The sequence below is a fragment of the Echiichthys vipera genome (genome assembly GCF_963691815.1).
Source record: "Echiichthys vipera genome assembly, chromosome: X".
In the NCBI taxonomy this organism is placed as follows: Eukaryota; Metazoa; Chordata; class Actinopteri; order Perciformes; family Trachinidae; genus Echiichthys; species Echiichthys vipera.
In genome coordinates this window covers 30,864,739-30,885,325 of record NC_139825.1, presented here as the reverse complement: position 1 = coordinate 30,885,325, position 20,587 = coordinate 30,864,739, and the positions used below count along the sequence as shown (strand labels likewise).

Genomic DNA, 20,587 nt, shown 5'->3' with positions numbered 1-20,587 from the left:
TTTGAGTAGTATTAGTGGTTAAAAAAAGCCGTTTTGATGCCTTCACTGTACTGCCCCAAGCTAATCAGTGGTAGCCACTTCCGGCTGTTAGTGACTCTACCGGATTACTTGTTAATAGTTCATACACAAAAAAAATGACTCGATGGCTTATTGATTTTGCGCTGGAATTTCACTTTAAGTAAGATTTTTGTATGAATATATTACTCTGTAGTATTGGTACTTTCACTTAAGATTGAAGTATCTATTCTGCCACTGATGAAAACTACCAAAAATTCCATAGGTGAGTTTGAGCTTGGAGATATTTGTAAAATAAATAATAAAATTAATATTTTTCAAATCTGTACTCTTGGGGTGTGAAAGAAAATATGTTGCTTCAACAAAAAATAAAATTGGGGTGCTCTCTAGTGGTGTCTCTTTGTACTGCAAGATGCAGTCAGGGACACCTCTTTGTTGGTACAAAAAATGAATAATCACCCTTTAGAAAGTTTAAACACTATATTAACTAGGTGTCCTCATCTCCTGTTGCATGATTAATACCTAATCCAAACATTGAATGCTACATTCTTCTGTGTCCATGTGTGTGATCATTATTGATTTGTCTGTTTATTTGTGTGCACCCAGAGTTTACAGGTGGCTCAGAAGGAGGCTCAGGTCCGTCTGCTGGAGGGTCAGCTGAGACAGACAGACATGATTGGCTCCTCTCACAATCACATCATCCTTGATGCCCTGCGAGAAAAAGCAGAATACATCCCTGAACTCCAGGCCCTCATCCACAACGTACAGCAGGGTAAGTGAGTGGTGGTTTGTGTTTAGGTCTGAGTGACGGAGACTTTATTCTGCATGCTTCATTGCCTTAATCAGCTTTAGTGAATATGTTAAAATTGAAAAATGCAAGTCAAATTAGAAAATGCGGTAGTGGATTATGTTATGCCATGCACTGTACAGACTTACCAATTGGCAGTGCATGAAGCTGTTTGTTTTATGTGCTTCCAGAAAATGGTTACACCAGCACAGACGAGGAGCCCTCTGAGTTCAGCCAAGCCTCCGACAGCAGGTGAGACTGCAGTCGCCCACACAAAATGCTCCTCTCTGCCTGACCCATTTTGTGTTCACCACAGTGTGCTAAAATTAGTCAATGTAGTGTTCATCATGGACAAAGTTAAATCTGAAAAACATGTACTCCATTTCTCATTTCTCTCTGCATCCACGTAGTTTTCTCTTACTATCATGAACTCTCTTTCTGCAGTGTATCTCAAATGAAAGAGTCCAACAGCCAAGAGGATTTCAAAATAAAGGTACAGCTGATTTGTGTTGACGTGCGTAGTTGCTGTTGAGCTATAACGTGATTTTATTCCACATTCTTCGTCTTTACACAACAAATGTGTTCTCTGTCCAGTATTCTTGAATCCAGCTGTGAATATTTCTTCCATATTTTGTGCTAAAAACCAAACCCGCGTCTTGCCATACCTTGCCAGACCTTTATGAATCATGTCTCTGCATGTTGTCAGATTGCATTAGCGTTTTTGCTGTAGTGATTGTTTTTAGACCCTCGCTCTATTTTTTGATGCCACATTTTGTCTGTCAGAGCAGCTGCCATTGTTGTTTAGAACCACATGGTGGCGGTATAAGCATTTCCTAAAGCTTGGTTTATTATGTGGAGGAGTTCCTGATTTGACACCAATCCCGTTTATCATCTTGTTAATGCTGTATTCTCTATATTTGTCTATTCTTTTTTTGTTGTTTTTCTCCACCCCACTTTGGTTTGACCCCACAACGGCTTCTTTCTCTTTCCTATCATGTTTATTTAGCTGGTTTCATATTGTCTTTGCCATTTTCCCTGCTGAATGACGTTTCAGCAGTATATTATTAATTTCCTTTTGTGCCTCAATTAAATTAAATCTTTATCATTATTTCATGTCAGTTTTTTATATCCCACTGTGCTCCTTTCTTATATCATTCTCTTTTTTCTGTGCTCATCACTTTCTATTCTTCCCTAACATAAATGGTGCACATTTATTCAACCAGATGGAGCCCCGTCTGTCAGCTCAGATGAAGGCCGTGTCTGCGGAGTATCTGGGTCCCATTCTGGACCCCCCATCAGGCAGCAAGCCACAGCACATTACCAAGTCTCTGGCCTCGCTGACGGACATCCAGGAAGATAGCATGAGCCTGGGGACGGCGAGTCTGGGGCTCAGTCTGGCCCTGCGAGACCCCTACCACAGGGACCGGGCTTCCCGCACCATAAGCCTGCCTGTCAGGGGACACACCTTGTAAGTGAACCATAATGATCACTGTGGTGAAGCTACGGGCATGGCAAGTCAGGGAAGCTTTATTTATTTATATAGCACATTTCAAACACACAGGAAATTCAACTACACACGCAGTCATCAGTTTGTTGTTGCACCATATGGCAGTGGTTTCCGATCTTCTTTGTCTGATGTGCCCACACAGCTCAAGTACCTCTTCATCAATACCACAATTGTTATTCCATTACTTTTTAGTAGTAGGTCAACCACTTATCCAATACATGCAGCATTTTCACCTTTTTCCATTAGCTAACAATTGGAACTAAATAGTGAAAGCTGGCCCAGTATGTGGATATATATATATATTTTTAAATAAAGTCGTAATTTCTTTTTTGTCAAACGAGTTGAGCTTCTCTCCAAATCTTTCAAAGTACCACCTGACACCTGCAGAAGTACCTCCTGGGGTACGACTATCCCTGTGGTTGGGATATCATCGCTCTATTGTGTGGGCCAGCAGGGTGGCCTGTCAGTTAGAGTCTTCTTCAGTTAGAGAACCTCATCCCTAATCCCCATGTTGTTAAACATTTGTTCTGCTGAAGTGCCCTCGAGCACGTTGAAGAGCAGAGTCACAGAGTGCTGATGTTGCGTTGAACTGGAGCATATGCAACAATTTTATAAAACAGGCGAGAACGAAACATAAAATAGAGGATAATTGCATAACCATACACCTGATAACGGAGACAAAGTTGATGTGTCTTTTTCCTACTGTACACTTCCATGTTAACAATCACTGGAAATCTGCAAGAGGCCTCGCATTTTTTAGATTATAAAAGTGCTTTAGGGAGAAAAAAAGGGCAAGCCAAGGAAATTTTTATTATATCAGTCCTCGGGGCTATGAAACCTGGTTGTGTGTGATTTGATATTTAGAAAAATTAGACTAGAAATGCTTTTAAATTGCATAAAACCCTTGTTGCTTATATATTCCCAACAGTTTATATATACAGTAGACGTATATCATCCCTTTCTGTGCATTCCCTTGATTTGCTTGTGTGTGTGTGTGTGTGTGTGTGTGTGTGTGTGTGTGTGTGTGTGTGTGTGTGTGTGTGTGTGTGTGTGTGTGTGTGTGTGTGTGTGTGTGTGTGTGTGTGTGTGTGTGTGTGTGTGTGTGTGTGTGTGTGTGTGTGTGTGTGTGTGTGTGTGTGTGTGTGTGTGTGTGTGTGTGTGTGTGTGTGTGTGTGTGTGTGTGTGTGTCAGTCCCAGGCAGTCCCGGGGTTATGACACGTCCCCTCTAACAAGGAGGAAATCTTATGATCGCTCGTACAGGTACATTCACTGCAATGCTAAAATTAAATTTTGTTGCCGGGTTGATCACTTTTTTTTAAACTGTGTAATATAATTTGCATGCTTCTTTCCTTTTAAGTCTTGTCTTTCCTTATCCTTAACCTTCCTCACCCTCCCGCCTCTTATCAGGCCCACTGACGGCTATACTCCGCCCTCCTCCCCTCCTCTGAGGACCAGAAACGACCGCAATGTCTTCTCAAGGCTCACCAGCAACCAAACCCAAGGTTCTGCTCTGGACAAGTGAGTACACTCTTGCACAAATACGTACATTAATACAATGCCTTTGGTCTTTTGTCCCCACATTCTCAATTGATCAATTCAGTCTCACTGAGATTCATTCTTCTCTTTCCTTTTTTTCTTCTTTTCTTTTCTTTTCTTCCATGGTTTATATGGTCATAGGCTGAAGGTCAGGCCTTTTTTTTAGAGGAAGTGCTTTTGTCCGCAGTGTTGACGTAAGAGTGTTCTATTCCAGCTGGTCATCTTCAGATATATCTCACTCTCAGATAAAAAAAAAAAGAATTTCAATCAAATGCAGTGCCTCAGAGCGGGCAGATGGTGCAAACATTCACAAAATCCAGCCGTTAAGTGCACTCTGGAGGCTTTGAAGATCTAATCATCCAAACCACAACCACAGACTGCATTTAGCCACACTAACAACAAGGTGTAATTGCAGCGTGTTTCCAGTCGATATACAGGAGTTACCAGGAAACAAATGCAAATGAGGCAACTAGCTCAGATGGTAACATCCTTTTGTAGAAGCAAACTGTCAGGGTGGTTGTGTAAAAACACAAAACAAGATGTGTGTCTGTTTTGCGATGACAGGATGTGCATGATAATGATGTACACGATCTGCATTTAGGCAAGAGAAGGATATATCAACTTGTCCAATCTAATCTAATCCAATAAAAAAACAGCCATGTAATAAATCTTTGCTCATTATATTGAGGTTTGATGACACTGTGTCAGAGAGAATTTGATTCAAATTTATGGTAATTTCGAGGCTGTAGTTAGATGCAGTGTCAAATTGGTCTGTTTGTTATGATGTTTTCATCCTATTTATATACATAAAGGTTAAATTAATGTTATGAAGACTTCTCATTATGTACGTGTGTAGTCCAGCTACATCAGATGGAGACGCAATGTGGATATAAAATCCATGTTAATGTCAGCTGCGATGGTGCTAAATCTGGAATGAGCAACTGGCTGTTTGCCTTTCCTGCTCACAATCAATTCCAGCTTTCCGCTCTGACAAATGTCAACAGTTAATTTCAGTAAGCATTTCGCTCTGCTCTAAAGTTGTTTTGTTTTGTAATCGTTATTAATCCAGAACATTTCTCATCTTTATTGACCCCAAAACATCAGTGAGGATGTTATGTGAAATAAGTTAGACCGTTGTGTTTGTGTGCACTGTGTGAATACGTGTGTCGGAGCCTGTGGGTCCTCATTATGTGGAGCAGGGGTAGGTAAATGAGTTGGCTCTTGTCATCTTTCTATGCAGCTGTTGTGAGATTAGTAGGCATTTTGAATTAACTCAGGGTGGCAGTGTGGGAGGATATTTATGTTTAGGGTCGCATGTTTAGCTCCCACAGGAGAAGCCTTCCTAAAGCGTAATGCAGGGGGATAAAAGGGTGGGGATTGTTTTTTCCTTTTAGCTTTTGTTGCAGTGAGCATTTCAAGTGTTGCAATCTGATGCAAGGTATTAACATAATTTTCTCTTTTGCACTCTTTTTTTAAGTGAGGTGCGGTTGGGGGTAAATGCTTTGTTTACTGAAGTGAATACTAGATACAGCATTTTTGTTTGTTTTTTAAACCAAAGATTCATCATTTAAATAATATTTTTTACCTTGTTTGGTTTCCCTGTCCTAACATTACTGACACTGGTCTAACTCTGACACTTAATTCATCATCACAAGCATAAATACAAAGCTAAATGGAACCAAGGTATTGAAAAAATAATTAGAAAGCCAGTCTGGATCGTCTCTATGAATTCTGTGTAATTGGCTGTCAAATGAGAAGCTGACTGCTATGCAAAAAATGAGGATAGTGATGTTTGCAAGTGCATCTTTGCAAGTTCACAAACCCTATTAAAATGTAGTGAGAGGTTTTGGGATTAGGACCGTACGGACGGACTGCTTCTGTTTTTCGACCGATTCATTTTGAATAGGTTTGTTGCCTATGAGACAGGGATCAGGCATTAGACACATATTTAAAATAAATGTTAGAATGAGGAAAATTAATTTTGAACAGAAAAGTTTTACTGTCTTCTGACGGATAAAGAGGCTTTGAATCCAAGCACCATTTTAATCTTCACATTACATTTGCATCCTCTAAAACCAATGAATTTTAACAGGATTTTGTCTTGAGAGTCTGAAAGAAAAGCGGATATCACTATGCTAATAGCCACTGTGGCCAGCAGTAAATACCAAGAAATTAGAGGAACTTCTTTCACCTTTTAACACTGCTGTTCCCTCCTGACAGACCCAGAGCCATTTTGTTTTAATATTTCATGCTCAGAGTGTAAAACACAGGCCTTCATGGTGACAAACCTGAGGCTATAAAATATTTACAATGTAATAACACTTTTATTGCACTGTTACACGCAGTGGGGGTACTGTATTGGTCTGGATTTTACCCTCAACAGCTTTGAACGGGCCCTCCTGTGAGTTTAATAGACAGCCTTATCCTCCATTCTGGATTATCCCCTTCCGTTAACCCTGATTGTTGTCCTTTATGTTCTTTTCTGCACTAATTCCCTGTATATGGCTGGAAAGAGTAGATGTGGGAGGCATTGGCATCAGCGGAAGTCATGCATTGGGTGAAAATGTAGTGAAGAAATTGTAATGTGCAGTTCTTTGACTTGTGTATGACTACCCTGGCACCAGTGTTTCCTCCTTAACTACTTACCTTTCTTTCTGCCTTGTTCAAGAGGATAGTTCATCTTATTAGGAAATGCTATTTTTCACTTTCTTGCAAGTTGATGAGAAAATCATTCTCGTGTATGGACGCCAAATTGAAAGCTACAGCCAGCTGGCTAACTTATCTAGGCATAAAGACTTGAAACGGCTAACTCGGCTTTGTCCAAATGTAACAACATCTTACTGCCAGCGCCTCAAAAACCACAAACTGTTTGTCTCTTTTTATGTATTCAAAGGTGAGTGAGCTTTGGAGGTGCTGGTAAACATATTATGTTACCATTGGACAGAGCTAAGCTAGCCGTTTCCTCATTTCTGGTTTTTATGCTAGGCTAACCGGCTTCCTGGCTGTAATCTTATACTCAACGGATAAATATAAGAGTGGTATCAATTCTCTCATTCAACTCTCAGCACGAAATTGAATGAGCCAAAATATCTTTTTATTTCTTTGAACCCTTAACCTTTTAATATTGGCCCTAATACCACTAGGGAAGTCCACTAAATCTGCCATTGCTCAGTGTGGGTGTACCCACAGTAAACATGCTTTAGAAAGGAAAACATCTGCTGACAGTCGTCAATAAATACAGCCTGTTCACTGGTTATCTTTGGGAAGAAGCACATTTCATGGCAAACTGCCTGATATAATCACTGGACAAGCTTTATTGTTTGGCCGAGCTTTCCTGCCAATTTGCTCACTGCTTTAAATCTAAAACCCTTCCTCCAGTCACTCCTCCCTTTAACCCTCTGCCAGTAACCCTTTTGTCTTACCTTAGCGTGGTTAACCCTTTCCTCTTCCCACCCCACCTCCCCTCTCCTGCTCCTCTTCTGCCTCCAGGTCAGATGACAGCGACTCCTCGCTCTCCGAGGTGCTCAGGTAGAGGATCTGTGTTTGTCACTCTCTGTTTTCCCATTTGCCTGTAAACTCACCTGGTGTTGTCTTGTCTGCACCGGTAGTCAGTGCCTCGCCTGGCCTCTCCTTCATCTACACCCCCCCAACCCCCTCCACCCTCTTGTGGGTGAGGTCTCTGTGGTGCATGTTTTAACCACACACAACTCTTGGGCCGCCGGCCTTTTCCCACCTGTGATATTGTGTTTCTCTGGTTTGTTGCTCGCAAACAACACCTGAATGAACCTTACTTTTCTGCAGGCTGCAGGGGCAAAAAGCAAATATGACAATGTGCAAATATTATTGAAACATCATATTACTAGCCGGGGAACCAGACCGATTTGCCGAGCTCATGTCTCATTTGCTCTGGTGGATTCGCCTGGCCCCCTTCACATTCAGACAGGTTCCCAGCAACTCTGATGGGCCAATCAGTTGTTTCTCATGTAGAGTGATTTTAAGTTGATGACTGACAGAGGAGGGTCATGCTTGAACATGACTGGCATTCTCTGTCCAGCGCAACTGACCAGGCTCATTAAAAACTCAGATCAAACCGTCAAACTAGGGAGCTCTGATCATATATGGATCAAGATTCTGTTACTGTATTGCCTATTTGTCGACAACAATGTTTTCAGAAGCTTATTTCAGGGTTCGTACGGGTGTTTGAATCCTTGAAAATGCTTGAATTTTAATGTTTTGTTTTCAAGGTTTGAAAAGTGCTTGAATTTGGGATGAGGTTCTTGAAAAGGCTTGAAGTTGTATTCACATTTCTCTTACAACAAATAGCTATGTCATATAAATGTAATTACAAAACACAATTTTAGTTGTTTAAAAAAATTCTATCTCTTATAATGTGATTAAAAAAAAGTGAAATAATCATTTTCAATATGTATGTGTACGTAGAAATACTGAATTTACCACAGCTGTAAGGTGCTGGAAGAGCTTGAAAATGAACTTTTAAAGTGCTTGAAAAATGCTTGAATTTGACCTTGGAAAAGTTGTAAGAACTCTGTTATTTAATGCTGTTTTGCAGTCATTTAAGAGAGTTTGTGGCCCGGCTGCCATTTTTTTCCTGCTTCAAAACGGATCAAGCACCACTAGAACTTTCATGTGCCGCTCAGCGACACATTTCGTTGCTCTGATGGGTTGCAGGTCTATCTATTCCGTCCAGAGGCATTTTGGTTTGCACTGTTGATAAAAGCCCTTGGAAAATTACCTGAGAGGTTCCACACTAAAACGTATTTGCCTATTATCTTATGACTAGTAACCACTTTGATGTATCACATCTGACACAACGGACAACAATGATCAGTAATTTTCTATATAACTTAATTTTCAGTGAGGACTGCAGTACTGATAGATGTTTAGAAGTACGTACGTGTTTAAGGAATAGCTCGAACATTTAGAAATAGACGCATTCACTTCCTTGGCGAGTGTTACTGTAGATGAGAAGACTGGTGTCACTTTCATTTCTGTTTGTTAAATCTGTAGCTGTAGCTAGCAGCCAGTTAGCTTAGCACAAAGAGTGGAAACAGGCAAAAAGCTAGCCTGGCTCTCTCTAAAGATAATATTTGTATACCAGCCTAAACTTCACTGATGAACAATTATATCATGTTTGTTTAATCCATACAAAAAACCGTGTCATCACTCTTTACCATGCAATCAGCAGATGCTCTTAACCTGCAGTTTTTTTTGTACATATTAAAGGCAACACAACATGTTAATGGGCTCATTAGTTATTTAGGGAGTTGCCTTGGGACAGAGCAAGGCTGCTATTTCACTCCACCTCAAGTCGCTATGCTAAGCTAAGCTTATTGACTACTCCCTCTTCTCATCTAACTTTTAATATGAAATCAAATAAACAAAAGTTTTTTTCCAAAATATTAAACTATTCCTGTAAGAAAATGTACAAATGATAAAAAAAGAATTTATCTCACACGCACACACTAAGGCTCTTCTGTCTGTTTTTCTGTGTATTGCAAAGATCACACACTGATCTCCCTCCATGTTTTCATTAGTCTGCTGGTTTCTTGGTGCTTGGCCCTGCAAAATCCATTAGCAGCCCTCAACACAGCACACTATGATATTTTCCACAGACGCTGATAGAATGGGAACACTTTCTGCCACTTTTACCAGCGTTGTGCTGTGAGAAAGAGAGTGATGCATTAAAAATGTTATAGAAGAATGTGTAGTACATGTCTGTTTAATTAACTGACTTCCCATTTTAACCAATGATCATGGAGTGTAAGATCTTCATCAGACAAGAAGAAAACAGCCTTCAGAGTGATAAGGTTCATTCAAATGCAAATGCACCTGTTCCTTTCCATCTCTTCTCCATCCATTAAAAAATCAAAATAATAGAATTTCCACGAGGGAACTGTCTTTCCCTTGTTGTTTTTTTTGTTGTTGTTTTTTTTAAATAAAATAACTGACTTCTATCATCAATGTTTCCAAAAATGGAATTTGGCCCCAAAAGGTTTGGCACAGGTTGTATTTGATGCTGTATGCAAACATACACCTGTCAGGTTTGGCAGCCCTGCAGAGGAACAGAAGCTGATAATCTGACTATGTTATCGACTTGTCTTTCCCCTCACCCACATGTACCACATACCCTTTTCCCTGGGTCTTAGAGGCGATTGGCTGTGAAGGTGCTGAAGTGAGAGCCAGCTCCCACCCTGCTGGCAGAGAATGGATGTTGCATGTGATGATGATGACGTCTCAGGACATTGTGCTGTGGCTTATTTTTGAGTTGCAAGCTGCTGTGTAGTTGGTCTTCCAGGCTGTGGCTGTTGTAAACAATTTTCTGAGCTTATTCTGCACATGTAGGTTCTCTTTTGTGTTGTCACGACACTCGGCAGACATGCATGCAATCACTTTTCACTGATTGACAGTTTTTGATTTTGGTTGGTGTTTTTATGCACTGTTAAAAAGAAAAAGGCAAAAGGATGGTTAAGTGTTTGATTTTTAATCAGAGATGTGTATTTGTGTCTGTGTGTGTTTTCACGCTGAGACATCAGCGTAAATAAAGGCACAGAAGAGGAGCATGTTGCTATCTTTGAAGCGCACCCATCTGTGTTCTTCTTACCCTATATAGAAACAAAACCTATCCCGAGTTTTGTGTGTAATCACAGATTCTCTTTTCCTACGTCCTTTCCATCCTCTGGCTCTCCCTCACTGTTTTGCGCACTACCTTCTCACACAGATACACACTCTTACACACTAAACCACCACTTGTGTTATTAGGATGCCCACCAGGGACCAATTTTCCCACATTCCTCCTTCTTCCTTCTTTTTTCACCCTATGCCTGCTCTGTCTCACTCTGCTGACTGCTCTCCAGGCACTCTGGGGCTGTCAGTAGGACAGATTGGGGGGTTGAGGGGGTTGAGGTTCAACCATAGAGATTGAGTGCACAAACCAAGAGGCTGTGCGTGTGCGTGTGCGTGTGCGTGTGCGTGTGCGCGTGCGTGTGCGTGCGTGCGCGCGCGCGCGTGTGTGTGTGTGTGTGTGTGTGTGTTAAAGAGAGAGAAACGGACAGACAGACAGACAGACAGAGAGAGAGGTGAAAGACTAGGTGAATAGGACAGCAGCTCTTACTGATGTAGTGCCTTAATTGGTCTGTTCCATAACTAGGGTTGTCAGGATTAACTGATCTTGCCATTACCATGGTAACATAATATCACAGTTTCATAACTGTAAGAATTGTTGAAGCTACGATATCTTTGGTTTCCTGATTCCTGCACTGTTGCCCTGTTAAAATAAATCTTGCAAGTCTCATTGTTTGACAAGTGTGTATGTGTACGCCGGTTTGTTTTGTTTGTGTGTGAGTTGTTATGCTCACGTCAAGGAATTTAATGTGACTAAGCTGAACCAAAACAGTTTAAACTCTGGAGTAGTTCACAACGTGTTTCTGTTTACTTCCTGAATCTTGCGGGGAGATGTCCTAGTAACCTGGATGTACCTCCAGTATCCTGTATGAGTATGTGCTGAAATCTTTATTTTCAATTCCAAGCAGGCTGACATGTTCAATGTGCAGGACAGGACCGAATAAATGCTTGTGTGTCTTTTTCTGTCCGTAGTGTGGAATAATAAATTTCAGATTAATATTTGCGGAAAATGTTACACCATGATATTTCAATTATTCAATAATCGTGATAACAAAATCCCATATAGTGACATCCCTATCCACAACAAAAGGAAATCAGGGAGCTGGAGGAAAGGCAGGCAAGTGGGATCAGAAAACCAACAGGAAGTTGTGTGTGTGATTGCAAAGGTGCATAGTTATTTAGGGGAGGACATTATCTGTGAGGTTTGTATGGGATTTATTATCTCTGTATGATGGAAAGAATATTTGTTGTTTTGTGTGCATGTTTGTGATCGGCCTGTGTTTTATAGTGAAAACATCTGTAAAGATGGGAAGAAATCAGCCTCAATGATTCATTTTGAAGACATTGAGACACTGCGTATGTGTGTGTGTGTGCTCTTTAGGGGTGTGATCAATCCCATCGGGGGTGTGAAGGGGGGTCGGACGGCACCCCTCCAGTGTCTGTCTGTAGCCGAGGGCCATTCGAAGCCAGTCCTGTGTGTGGATGCTACAGATGAGCTGCTATTCACTGGATCTAAAGGTACCATTAACTATACTATACTTAATATTTAAATATCTTTTTAAATTGATCAATTCACATTGAGCACATTAACATGATGACTTCGGCATTTGCCACATGTCTCCCCGCTCTATGTGCAAATAAACATACAGTGCCTATAGAAAGTCATGGTACCCTTTTGAAATGGTCACTTTTTTCATTTTACAGCCTGAAATGATAATACATTAAAAATATATAGAGATTTTTCCAGCGTGATTTACAAATCAAGGGAAATAGTTTTTTTCTAGATTTCTGAAAAGTAATAAAAAAATGAAAAACTAGAATAGCAGGGTTGGAAAAGTGATGAGTCCCCAGATGTAATCCTTTGTGGAGGCAGCTTTTGCTTTAATTACAGCATCAATCTGTTTGGATTTGTCTCTACCAGCTTTGTGAACCTAGACTGGGGAATATTTCCCCATTCTTTACTGCAGAACTGTTAGAGTAGGACTGCGCTCTTCAAGTCCATTCACAGATGTCCTGACACTTTAGGACATTCACCTTCCTGTCCTTTAGCCACTGTGTTGTTTTTCTGGCGGTGTGTTTTGGGTCGTTGTCATGCTGGAAGGTGAACCACTTGAACATTTTCAAGTGTCTGACATGGGGCTGCAGATTTTTTGTTTTGTTTTGAAAAGGTTTGAACCCGGGCGCTTCAGTGAGGACTTGTCAAATGTCAAATAGTGCCTCTGTTCTGCTCACAAAGAGAAGTGTTAACTAGGTTTAGCATTTAAATAATTATTCCTTCAATAAGTGGTATAATTTTAGTCCTGTACATTTGTCAAAAAACATAAATACTGGCAATGAGGCATGCAGCAAAAATGATAGAAAATAGAATAATGTGATCCATTTAATGCAGTATAATATGCATGCAAGTGTTAATCCTGAGCGAGTATTTGAACTGCCCTTTTTTCCTCCTATAGATCGTACCTGTAAGATGTGGAACCTGGTAACAGGTCAAGAGATCGTCACCCTAAAAGGCCACCCGAACAATGTGGTGTCAGTCAAGTATAGTCCTTCTTCCTGTCTGGTCTTCTCTGTCTCCACCTCCTACATCAAGGTGTGGGATATCCGCGACTCTGCCAAGTGTGTCCGCACGCTAACGTAAGTTTCCTCACTGCAGCCGGCCAGACGGAAGGATTTGGAGCAATTAAATTTAAAAAATATGTAGCTAAAAAGATATTTGACAGAAGTGATTTAGGGTCTGTTCAGTTCAGTGATGTGTTTCGAGTTGTGGAAAAGTGACAAATTAAATGTGGGAACATTTGACGTGAAAAGCATCCAGAGGAATGATAACTGTAAAGTTCTGCTCATTACACTTGTTATGTCTCCCCTACCTCGTGACCTCCTTATCATTCTCCTCTTATCTCATACTTTTTTGCTTCTCTTTACCCCCACAGTTCGTCGGGGCAGGTAGTTTCAGGTGATGCATGTGCGGGCACCACCACCCGCACAATAACTTTTGCACAGGGCGAGTGTCAAATTAATCAGATAGCCCTCAACCCGTCAGGATCTGTGCTCTATGCTGCTGCTGGAAACACTGTTCGTATGTGGGACCTCAACAGGTACATTTCATCATTCATTTATTTATTTAGTCAAAGATTATATTTATTCATTCAATTACCTTTCTTAATTTTGTTAGGTGTTGAGTCAATCATGTATCTACGTATTGATTTATATGCTTAGTCATCACCACAGCCATCGGTTTTATTCATGCAGTCACGGCAGACAGCTCTAAATTCTTACCGATGCGGACGTGTATATTCACCTGTCCGATGTTGATCAACAAGAGAGCTGATTAACATCTGATTTCAAGATTAGAAAGAATGTCAAAAGAAGGTGCAGGAATTCAGTGCTGGTGTGTAAATGAGTATGTTTTCTTCAAGGTACCCATTTATGAAATTAAGCGGCATCGCCTGTTTTTTCCTCCCCAGTTTGCAGCATCCAGAGGGAAACAAGACAGTTTACGCTGAAGGTTTCAGACCGAATTAATTATGCATAGCAACCCCCAGAAATGAAAAAAATTAATGTATTATACATTTCAGCAGCATCATCTCCGCCAATGGCATCCTGTCTGTCAGCAGTTTTACTTTACTCCCGAAACAAAAAGTGATTTCATTCAGTGAAAACTTGAAAATCAAATTCTTGTAAGTAATGAATCTCACCTGACCTTTGCTTCCCCATCTTTTGCTGGTTGCTGGTTGCATGTGCGTGTGTATGTGTATGTGTATGTGTATGTGTGTGTGCGTGTGCATGTGCGTGTGCGTGCGTGCGTGCGTGCGTGCGTGCGTGCGTGCGCGCGCGCGTGTGTGTGTGTGTGTGTGTGTGTGTGTGTGTGTGTGTGTGTGTGTGTGTGTGTGTGTGTGTGTGTGTGTGTGTGTGTGTGTGTGTGTGTAGGATGCAAGGGATGGGGAAGCTCACAGGCCACATTGGCTCTGTCATGTGTCTGACAGTGGGACAGTCTCTGCTGGGTAAAGATCAACTAATCACTGGCTCCAAAGACCATTATGTCAAGGTACCACGCACACATAATCAGACCATGCCCGAGTGTCACAGATGCAGACACTTGTTTTACGGTCTCCTGCTCCCTGTTTGCTTCTCAGGTGTTTGATGTGGCAGAGGGAACTCTGGGTAATGTAGGTCCAGCTCATAACTTTGAGCCTCCCCATTACGACGGCATTGAGTGTTTGGCTGTACAGGGAGATGTGCTTTTCAGCGGGTCCAGAGACAACGGCATCAAAAAATGGGATCTGGAGCAACAGGAACTCACTCAGGTGTGTTTGAGTGCCAGCATGTAGAGTATTTCTTTTTGTGTTATGGATCGGAAAAAAAGTTCCTGTGCTTGAGGTCAGCAGGGTTGAGTTAAGCAGCAAGCAGAATGATTTCATATACATGTGGCTACATCAATCCTGGCTGTGCTTCTGCGCTGCTCCTGACTTTTTTTCTGGCCCTGCAGTTGGAAGCATATATATATAAACCGTAGCCTCTATAATATATATATATATATATATATATATTAGAGGCTACGGTAGTTTGCAGACTTTTATAATTTACTATTACAGTATATTTTTTCTATACACATTAAGGTTTCATTTTGATTAAATAAAAATCAATATTTCAAGTGTCACAGCACTGCTGTGCTGCAAAATTGACAGCACTTTGTTCTATTGTACCCAGTTCAATTTCATAGCCATATGCAGAGCTTTTACATACGGCCCCCAGACTAGTTGATGAAGATGTTTTAGCTAGAATACCGCTCGAGTGTCAACCAATGTAATCCACTGCTAAACAATATGTTTATTAACGTATTTGACGGTGGTCATCCATGTTTTATGTTAGACTGCAATTGTCTGGAACACTTTGAAGTCAGAGCTCGTAAACTCTATGTAGGATAAGTCCCATGTTGCAGTGCTTATGAATGCAACATAGGCCACACCTTTACTTGGCTCTAAAAGCTGGCCAAAGTGGGACACAACAACTTATAGTTGTGGGTAGAGGGTTCCATAATGCACTGCCTTAAATCGATAGTGCGTTATGATTGAAGGACGTTTTTCTAAAGGGAACCTCACAGTCCCTGTTTACAACAGCTCTGGTAATCCGAGTCTGTCTGTATTTGATAAACTCTTGAAGTGGCTGTGAAGTGCAAACATTTTTAAAACTCAGTAAGTTTCATTTCTTTATTTAAGATGTTTCAATAATGATAAGAGAAAGTTTTTTTTTTTTATCTAGAGTTTTGAGTGCATTTTTGCACAGAAGCTCAACTGGTTTCAGGGTAGTGGAACCTGACATGGACCAGCTTGTGATGCAGTAGCTCAGACGTGAGAGTATCATTGAGTGCAGAAACATCGTAGCATCTGAAGCTTTCTTTGCCATTTCTCTCCAGTAGCTTCATGAAATAGCGGCTTGTGCCGGTGAATCCATTCTTAGTTCATGAATCACATTTGAAGCCATTGTGAAATACTAAACACATAGGCACATGAGCTAAGAATAATTACGGTATTGAGTCTAAATACAGTACTGGTGAGTATGCTGCCATTCATATTCATTCAAGAAACAAGCTGTGTTACTGATGGGGATTTACATATATTACAGTATGAATGGAATATTTATGTTCTTCTGCTGCTATTTTATTTAAAAACACAAGATGTAATATCTTCATCTTTCTCTGACTTTGTCTCTCTGCCTTGACTCCACAGCAAATCCCAAACGCCCATAAGGACTGGGTGTGCGCTCTGGCTTATGTTCCGGGCCGGCCCATGCTGCTGAGCGCCTGCCGGGGCGGCATGCTGAAGGTGTGGAACGTAGACAACTTCACGCCCATAGGAGAGGTCAGAGGTCATGACAGCCCAATTAATGCCATTTGTACCAACTCAAGACAGATCTTCACTGCGTCCAGGTAAAAAAAAAAAAGTGCTGTGGGCTGCATCACCACAAATCTAAAAATATTCCCAGCTGTAGTTCTGTAAGACAAGTGTCCATGAAATAGTGATAATTTTTTATTGTTCTTTATCCGTCCAGAAGATTATTACAATTCAATTACCTCTTTTTGTGGAATTTGTTAACAAAAAAATAAATACTGCCAGCCTTATCAGGAGGGTTTGAAAGCTGAGAACTGGATAACATTAATGTTCTTCTCCAGCATCTATCTGCAGGTGTGTGTCCGCCTCTGTAGATGGTCACACTACATCCTGTTTTTCTCCAAATCTGTGCTTTTCTGAGCTCAAAGTGGCATCAGACTGGGATGATGGGACAGGGACATTCTGTGTTTTTCCCCTTCACTCTATCAGCTAGTGGGCTTTCACTGAAGATGACTAACTTTCTACTCCCTTTCTCTCTTTTTCTCTTCTCACTCTCTTGTTTCATCACTTCTTTATTCTTATCATCTCTTACTGCTCTTCCATCATCTTTTCTGTTAACAAATATTTCCTCATTTGTTAAAATATTCCTTCCTCCTCTCCTTCCGTTCTTCACCTTCCTCCTGCTCCTCGACCCCAGTGACTGCAGGGTGAAGTTGTGGACCTATGTGCCAGGCTTGACCCCATGTCTTCCTCGACGGGTTCTGGCCATCAAGGGCCGAGCCACCAGCCTCCCATGATTGCCTCTTCTCCGCTCACCAACCCTCCTTTCCTCTGGTACTCTCTTAACTAATTTCTACCCTTTTTCCCTGCTGCATTTCTTTTCTTCTGCCTTTGTTTCTTTATGTTTTTTATTTACTTTGCGGTACCTGCTCTTGTCTCCTGTTCTGTTTCTATCCTTCTTTATTTGTTTTTTCTTTAATTTATTAAATCATTATTTTCTGCTGTTTCTTGTTCTTTTGACTTTTAACATGCTGCTCCGCTTGACCTTTTAAAAACGTTTTATCGCAGTTAATTTGCAGACCACTGCCTTCACTAAGACAAACAGAAAATCTAACCTTTTTTTTCCTCATGTGTGCAAATCTAATTAGTCTGCTGCTTCTGTTGGTCAATTTCTTGGGGGGAAATAGACTTACTCACTTTTTAATACATTTCAACCAAGAGTTAAATAGATGATAAGATTGATGCCACTCTGACGTCTGTCTGTTCAATATAAGGCTACAACCAGCGGTTAGCATCAAGACTGAACGAGGTTAGCATAAAGACTGAACAGGATTAGCATAAAGACTGAAGCATAAAGACTGAACGGGGAAAATTGCCAGCCTGGATCTATCTAGTCCGGCATGTAACCCCCCTTTAAAAATGCAATTTGACAGTCGTTAACTTAAGTTTACATTGGAATTAACTAAAGGAGTTGTAATTTGTAATTAGGTGGTTCCAGTCTTTAAACCAACCTAAGCTAACTGTCCGCTGGCTATAGCTTCATATTTATTGTACAGACACAAGAGTAGTGTTCTCATCTAACTCTGGGCAAGAGGTGTATTTCTCAAAAAGTGGAGCAATTTATTTAAGAACCTTAAGCATTATCGCTTCACACAGAATCCGCTCAGTTTAAATTTAGCATCTCGTAAAACAAAGAGCAGAGCTTACTTCTTTAGCTAGCGTTAATAGAAAAATATGATGATGCACCCTGGGAATGTGCAGTAAAAGAGAAAATTAAATTAAGATTCAGTTGAGAGTACAGTTCTTGGCAGGTTGGGCAAACACTAGTCATTGTTATGTCACCACTTTTGTGTGTGTGTGTGTGTGTGTGTGTGTGTGTGTGTGTGTGTGTGTGTGTGTGTGTGTGTGTGTGTGTGTGTGTGTGTGTGTGTGTGTGTGTGTGTGTGTGTGTGTGTGTGTGTGTGTGTGTGTGTGTGTGTGTGTGTGTGTGTGTGTGTGTGTGTGTGTGTGTGTGTGTGTGTGTGTGTGTGTGTGTGTGTGTGTGTGTGTACAAAATGTACTTTGAAGTCAATCTCTTTGTGTTGTGTCTGATGTAGGATGGGTTGTTTTTTAAAAGTGACGACTGCCTGATTGATGTTCTGTTATTTTCTACCTTCTTGTATTCTCCTTCGCTCATCATCTCACGCCTCTTTGTCTCTCTCTAGCGACAAGACAGTGAAGATCTGGTCGTCAAAGGTGTGGAGGAAGAGGTGACAGGGGTGAAGTGGTTCCCTTTATTGTCCACTTCTAGCAATGAGATGTGACACTGAAAAATACAGTTCCAAGGCAATCAAGGTGTATTTTCCTTTGTCAAGGTGCAACATGACAAAGCCAAGGCGGAATATGTATTCAAGGTAAAAAAGTATCTGCCTTTCAGATTTTTTGTACTGCCAATTTGTAAGTGCCATTCAGGTGTGATGTGACTTGGACAATATAAAGTGAATCTTCCCAGCCGTGCATACACCAGGCAGAACAATTTCCCTCTTCTGACATGAAGACTAACACAGCCTGGTATTAAAAGGAAAAGAAAAAGTGTCCTTTCTTATGAAACGGTGACGGATAAATTTCCTCAAAGAAGTTTTCATGTATCTATCTGAAAGTCAAGACACAGACCAAATTTAATCCCAGAGGGACTATAACTAACAACGGGAACATCCATTTCCTCCTGTTCCTCCATTCAGGACTACCTGTGTTCATTAGCGTTGCCACTGTTCTGATGCTGTCAGAGGGTCAGGCATGATCTTGGATAATTGAATAATTACATGAAACACCACTTGATTTTTTTTTTACACCAGAAACAACCTTTGATCACTTTTTGTTCAAATCTCTCAGTATATCACTGAAGCTTTATTATGTTCCACAAGTCGTGTTAATTTTTATTATGACTTTTACTAATTTATTATTTACCCTACCTCAGTTGTTATGGATTTTGGCGTGAGGTTGGAGGGAACATTTTTACGGGTCTGTGTGTACAAACACTTGGTGCTCAACATTTTGGCATCTCAATTTAATCCCTGTTTCTTCAACCCAGTGTGGATGTGTCCTCTGTGGCCCTCTGGCTATAAGACTGTCTAGCTGCTGACCCTGCAAGCAGGAAAGCACACGTCCAGTAGCACAACTAAGGTAGCACTGGCCCCGGAGGATCTGACCGAGTTGTAATATCTGCTCTGTAAGAGCTAACTGCTGAAAAAAAACAAAAAACAAACACCCCTGCAGATGCACATGACACAAGCAGTACATACCTACAGCACACTCTACTAATACATTTGTGAGTTGGGTACACCATTGAGGTCAAAGTGCCAGATCATTCTCTCAACCACCCTACATTATGTGGCTTATACGGCCCAACCCCCCCCCCCCCCCCCCTTGCAAACCCCAGTTTACTAGCATTTGAAAGCTTCTTGTCATACAGACGTCTCACTGCTTAATTAAAAACCCAATTCATGTCTATTAGTATCAAAATAGCAAAGCACAGTTAAGTTTTGTTCAGCTCTGAAATTTCACTCCTAAAGCCGTTTTCTCATATGAACTTCGGACAATGTTGCCCCTTTCACACATGCAGTACACAGCAGGAGATTGTCCGTGTCAGACATGTTTTTACTAACTGCAAATACTCTGTTTGGCTTAAGCCAGGTGTGGCGCCTGGTTAGAGCATGGAAGAGGCAAGACGTGAAGCTGATTACACCGCTGTCTCGTAGCCAGTTCGTAATTTGGTCATAAACAACTGAGTCTCTTGGTGTACATTGAAATTGATTTTGACGATTTCGGTATCGGCTTTTACCGATACTCCAGTTAGACACTTTTGTTGGCGTCTTTGTATTAATGACCCTTCTTCTTTCCCCTTGATGTTTGTTTGCTTTTGCCTTTGTGCGAGCCGCATGATAGAAACGTCATCGACATGCCCACTCTCCAACTGATTTACATTCCAACATACAGCTCCTGCAGAAAATGTCTATAGATAATTTCAGGGGCTGCAGTGCATGTGTGAAAGGGGCTTTAATTAATACTTTCGACACACTTTCTGCAAAATGTCCTCTAAGAGGGAGTATGCACTGCTGATTGTTGATGTTGCCAATATGAGTTTGAAGCTGCTTATATTCTCCAAAAGCAATGATAATGGGTTTTGGTTTTGTATTGTATGGATGGGGATGATTTATTGAAAGATTCTTGGTTGTAACTTTTTCCAATGCTTAGAAACTCAGGTAAAGGTTGAAGGATAATGTTAGTCATACT

At 41.0% G+C, this 20,587-nt stretch overlaps 1 protein-coding gene across 1 annotated transcript in view; it reads left to right on the top strand.

Moving 5' to 3' along the window:
* The window catches only part of kif21b (kinesin family member 21B), a gene marked incomplete at its 3' end in the record, with an annotated part of 58,181 nt that extends 41,069 nt beyond the window's left edge, over positions 1-17,112 (top strand). The window contains exons 21-34 of the mRNA XM_083938778.1: positions 622-787; positions 994-1,054; positions 1,247-1,295; positions 2,026-2,270; positions 3,501-3,569; positions 3,717-3,827; positions 7,335-7,373; positions 11,869-12,005; positions 12,941-13,121; positions 13,418-13,582; positions 14,415-14,532; positions 14,621-14,791; positions 16,214-16,413; positions 17,013-17,112. Of these exons, the coding sequence (XP_083794904.1) occupies positions 622-787; positions 994-1,054; positions 1,247-1,295; positions 2,026-2,270; positions 3,501-3,569; positions 3,717-3,827; positions 7,335-7,373; positions 11,869-12,005; positions 12,941-13,121; positions 13,418-13,582; positions 14,415-14,532; positions 14,621-14,791; positions 16,214-16,413; positions 17,013-17,112 (1,812 nt within the window). The remainder of the gene's footprint in view (positions 1-621; positions 788-993; positions 1,055-1,246; positions 1,296-2,025; positions 2,271-3,500; positions 3,570-3,716; positions 3,828-7,334; positions 7,374-11,868; positions 12,006-12,940; positions 13,122-13,417; positions 13,583-14,414; positions 14,533-14,620; positions 14,792-16,213; positions 16,414-17,012) is intronic.
* Between the last annotated feature and the right edge of the window lie 3,475 nt (positions 17,113-20,587).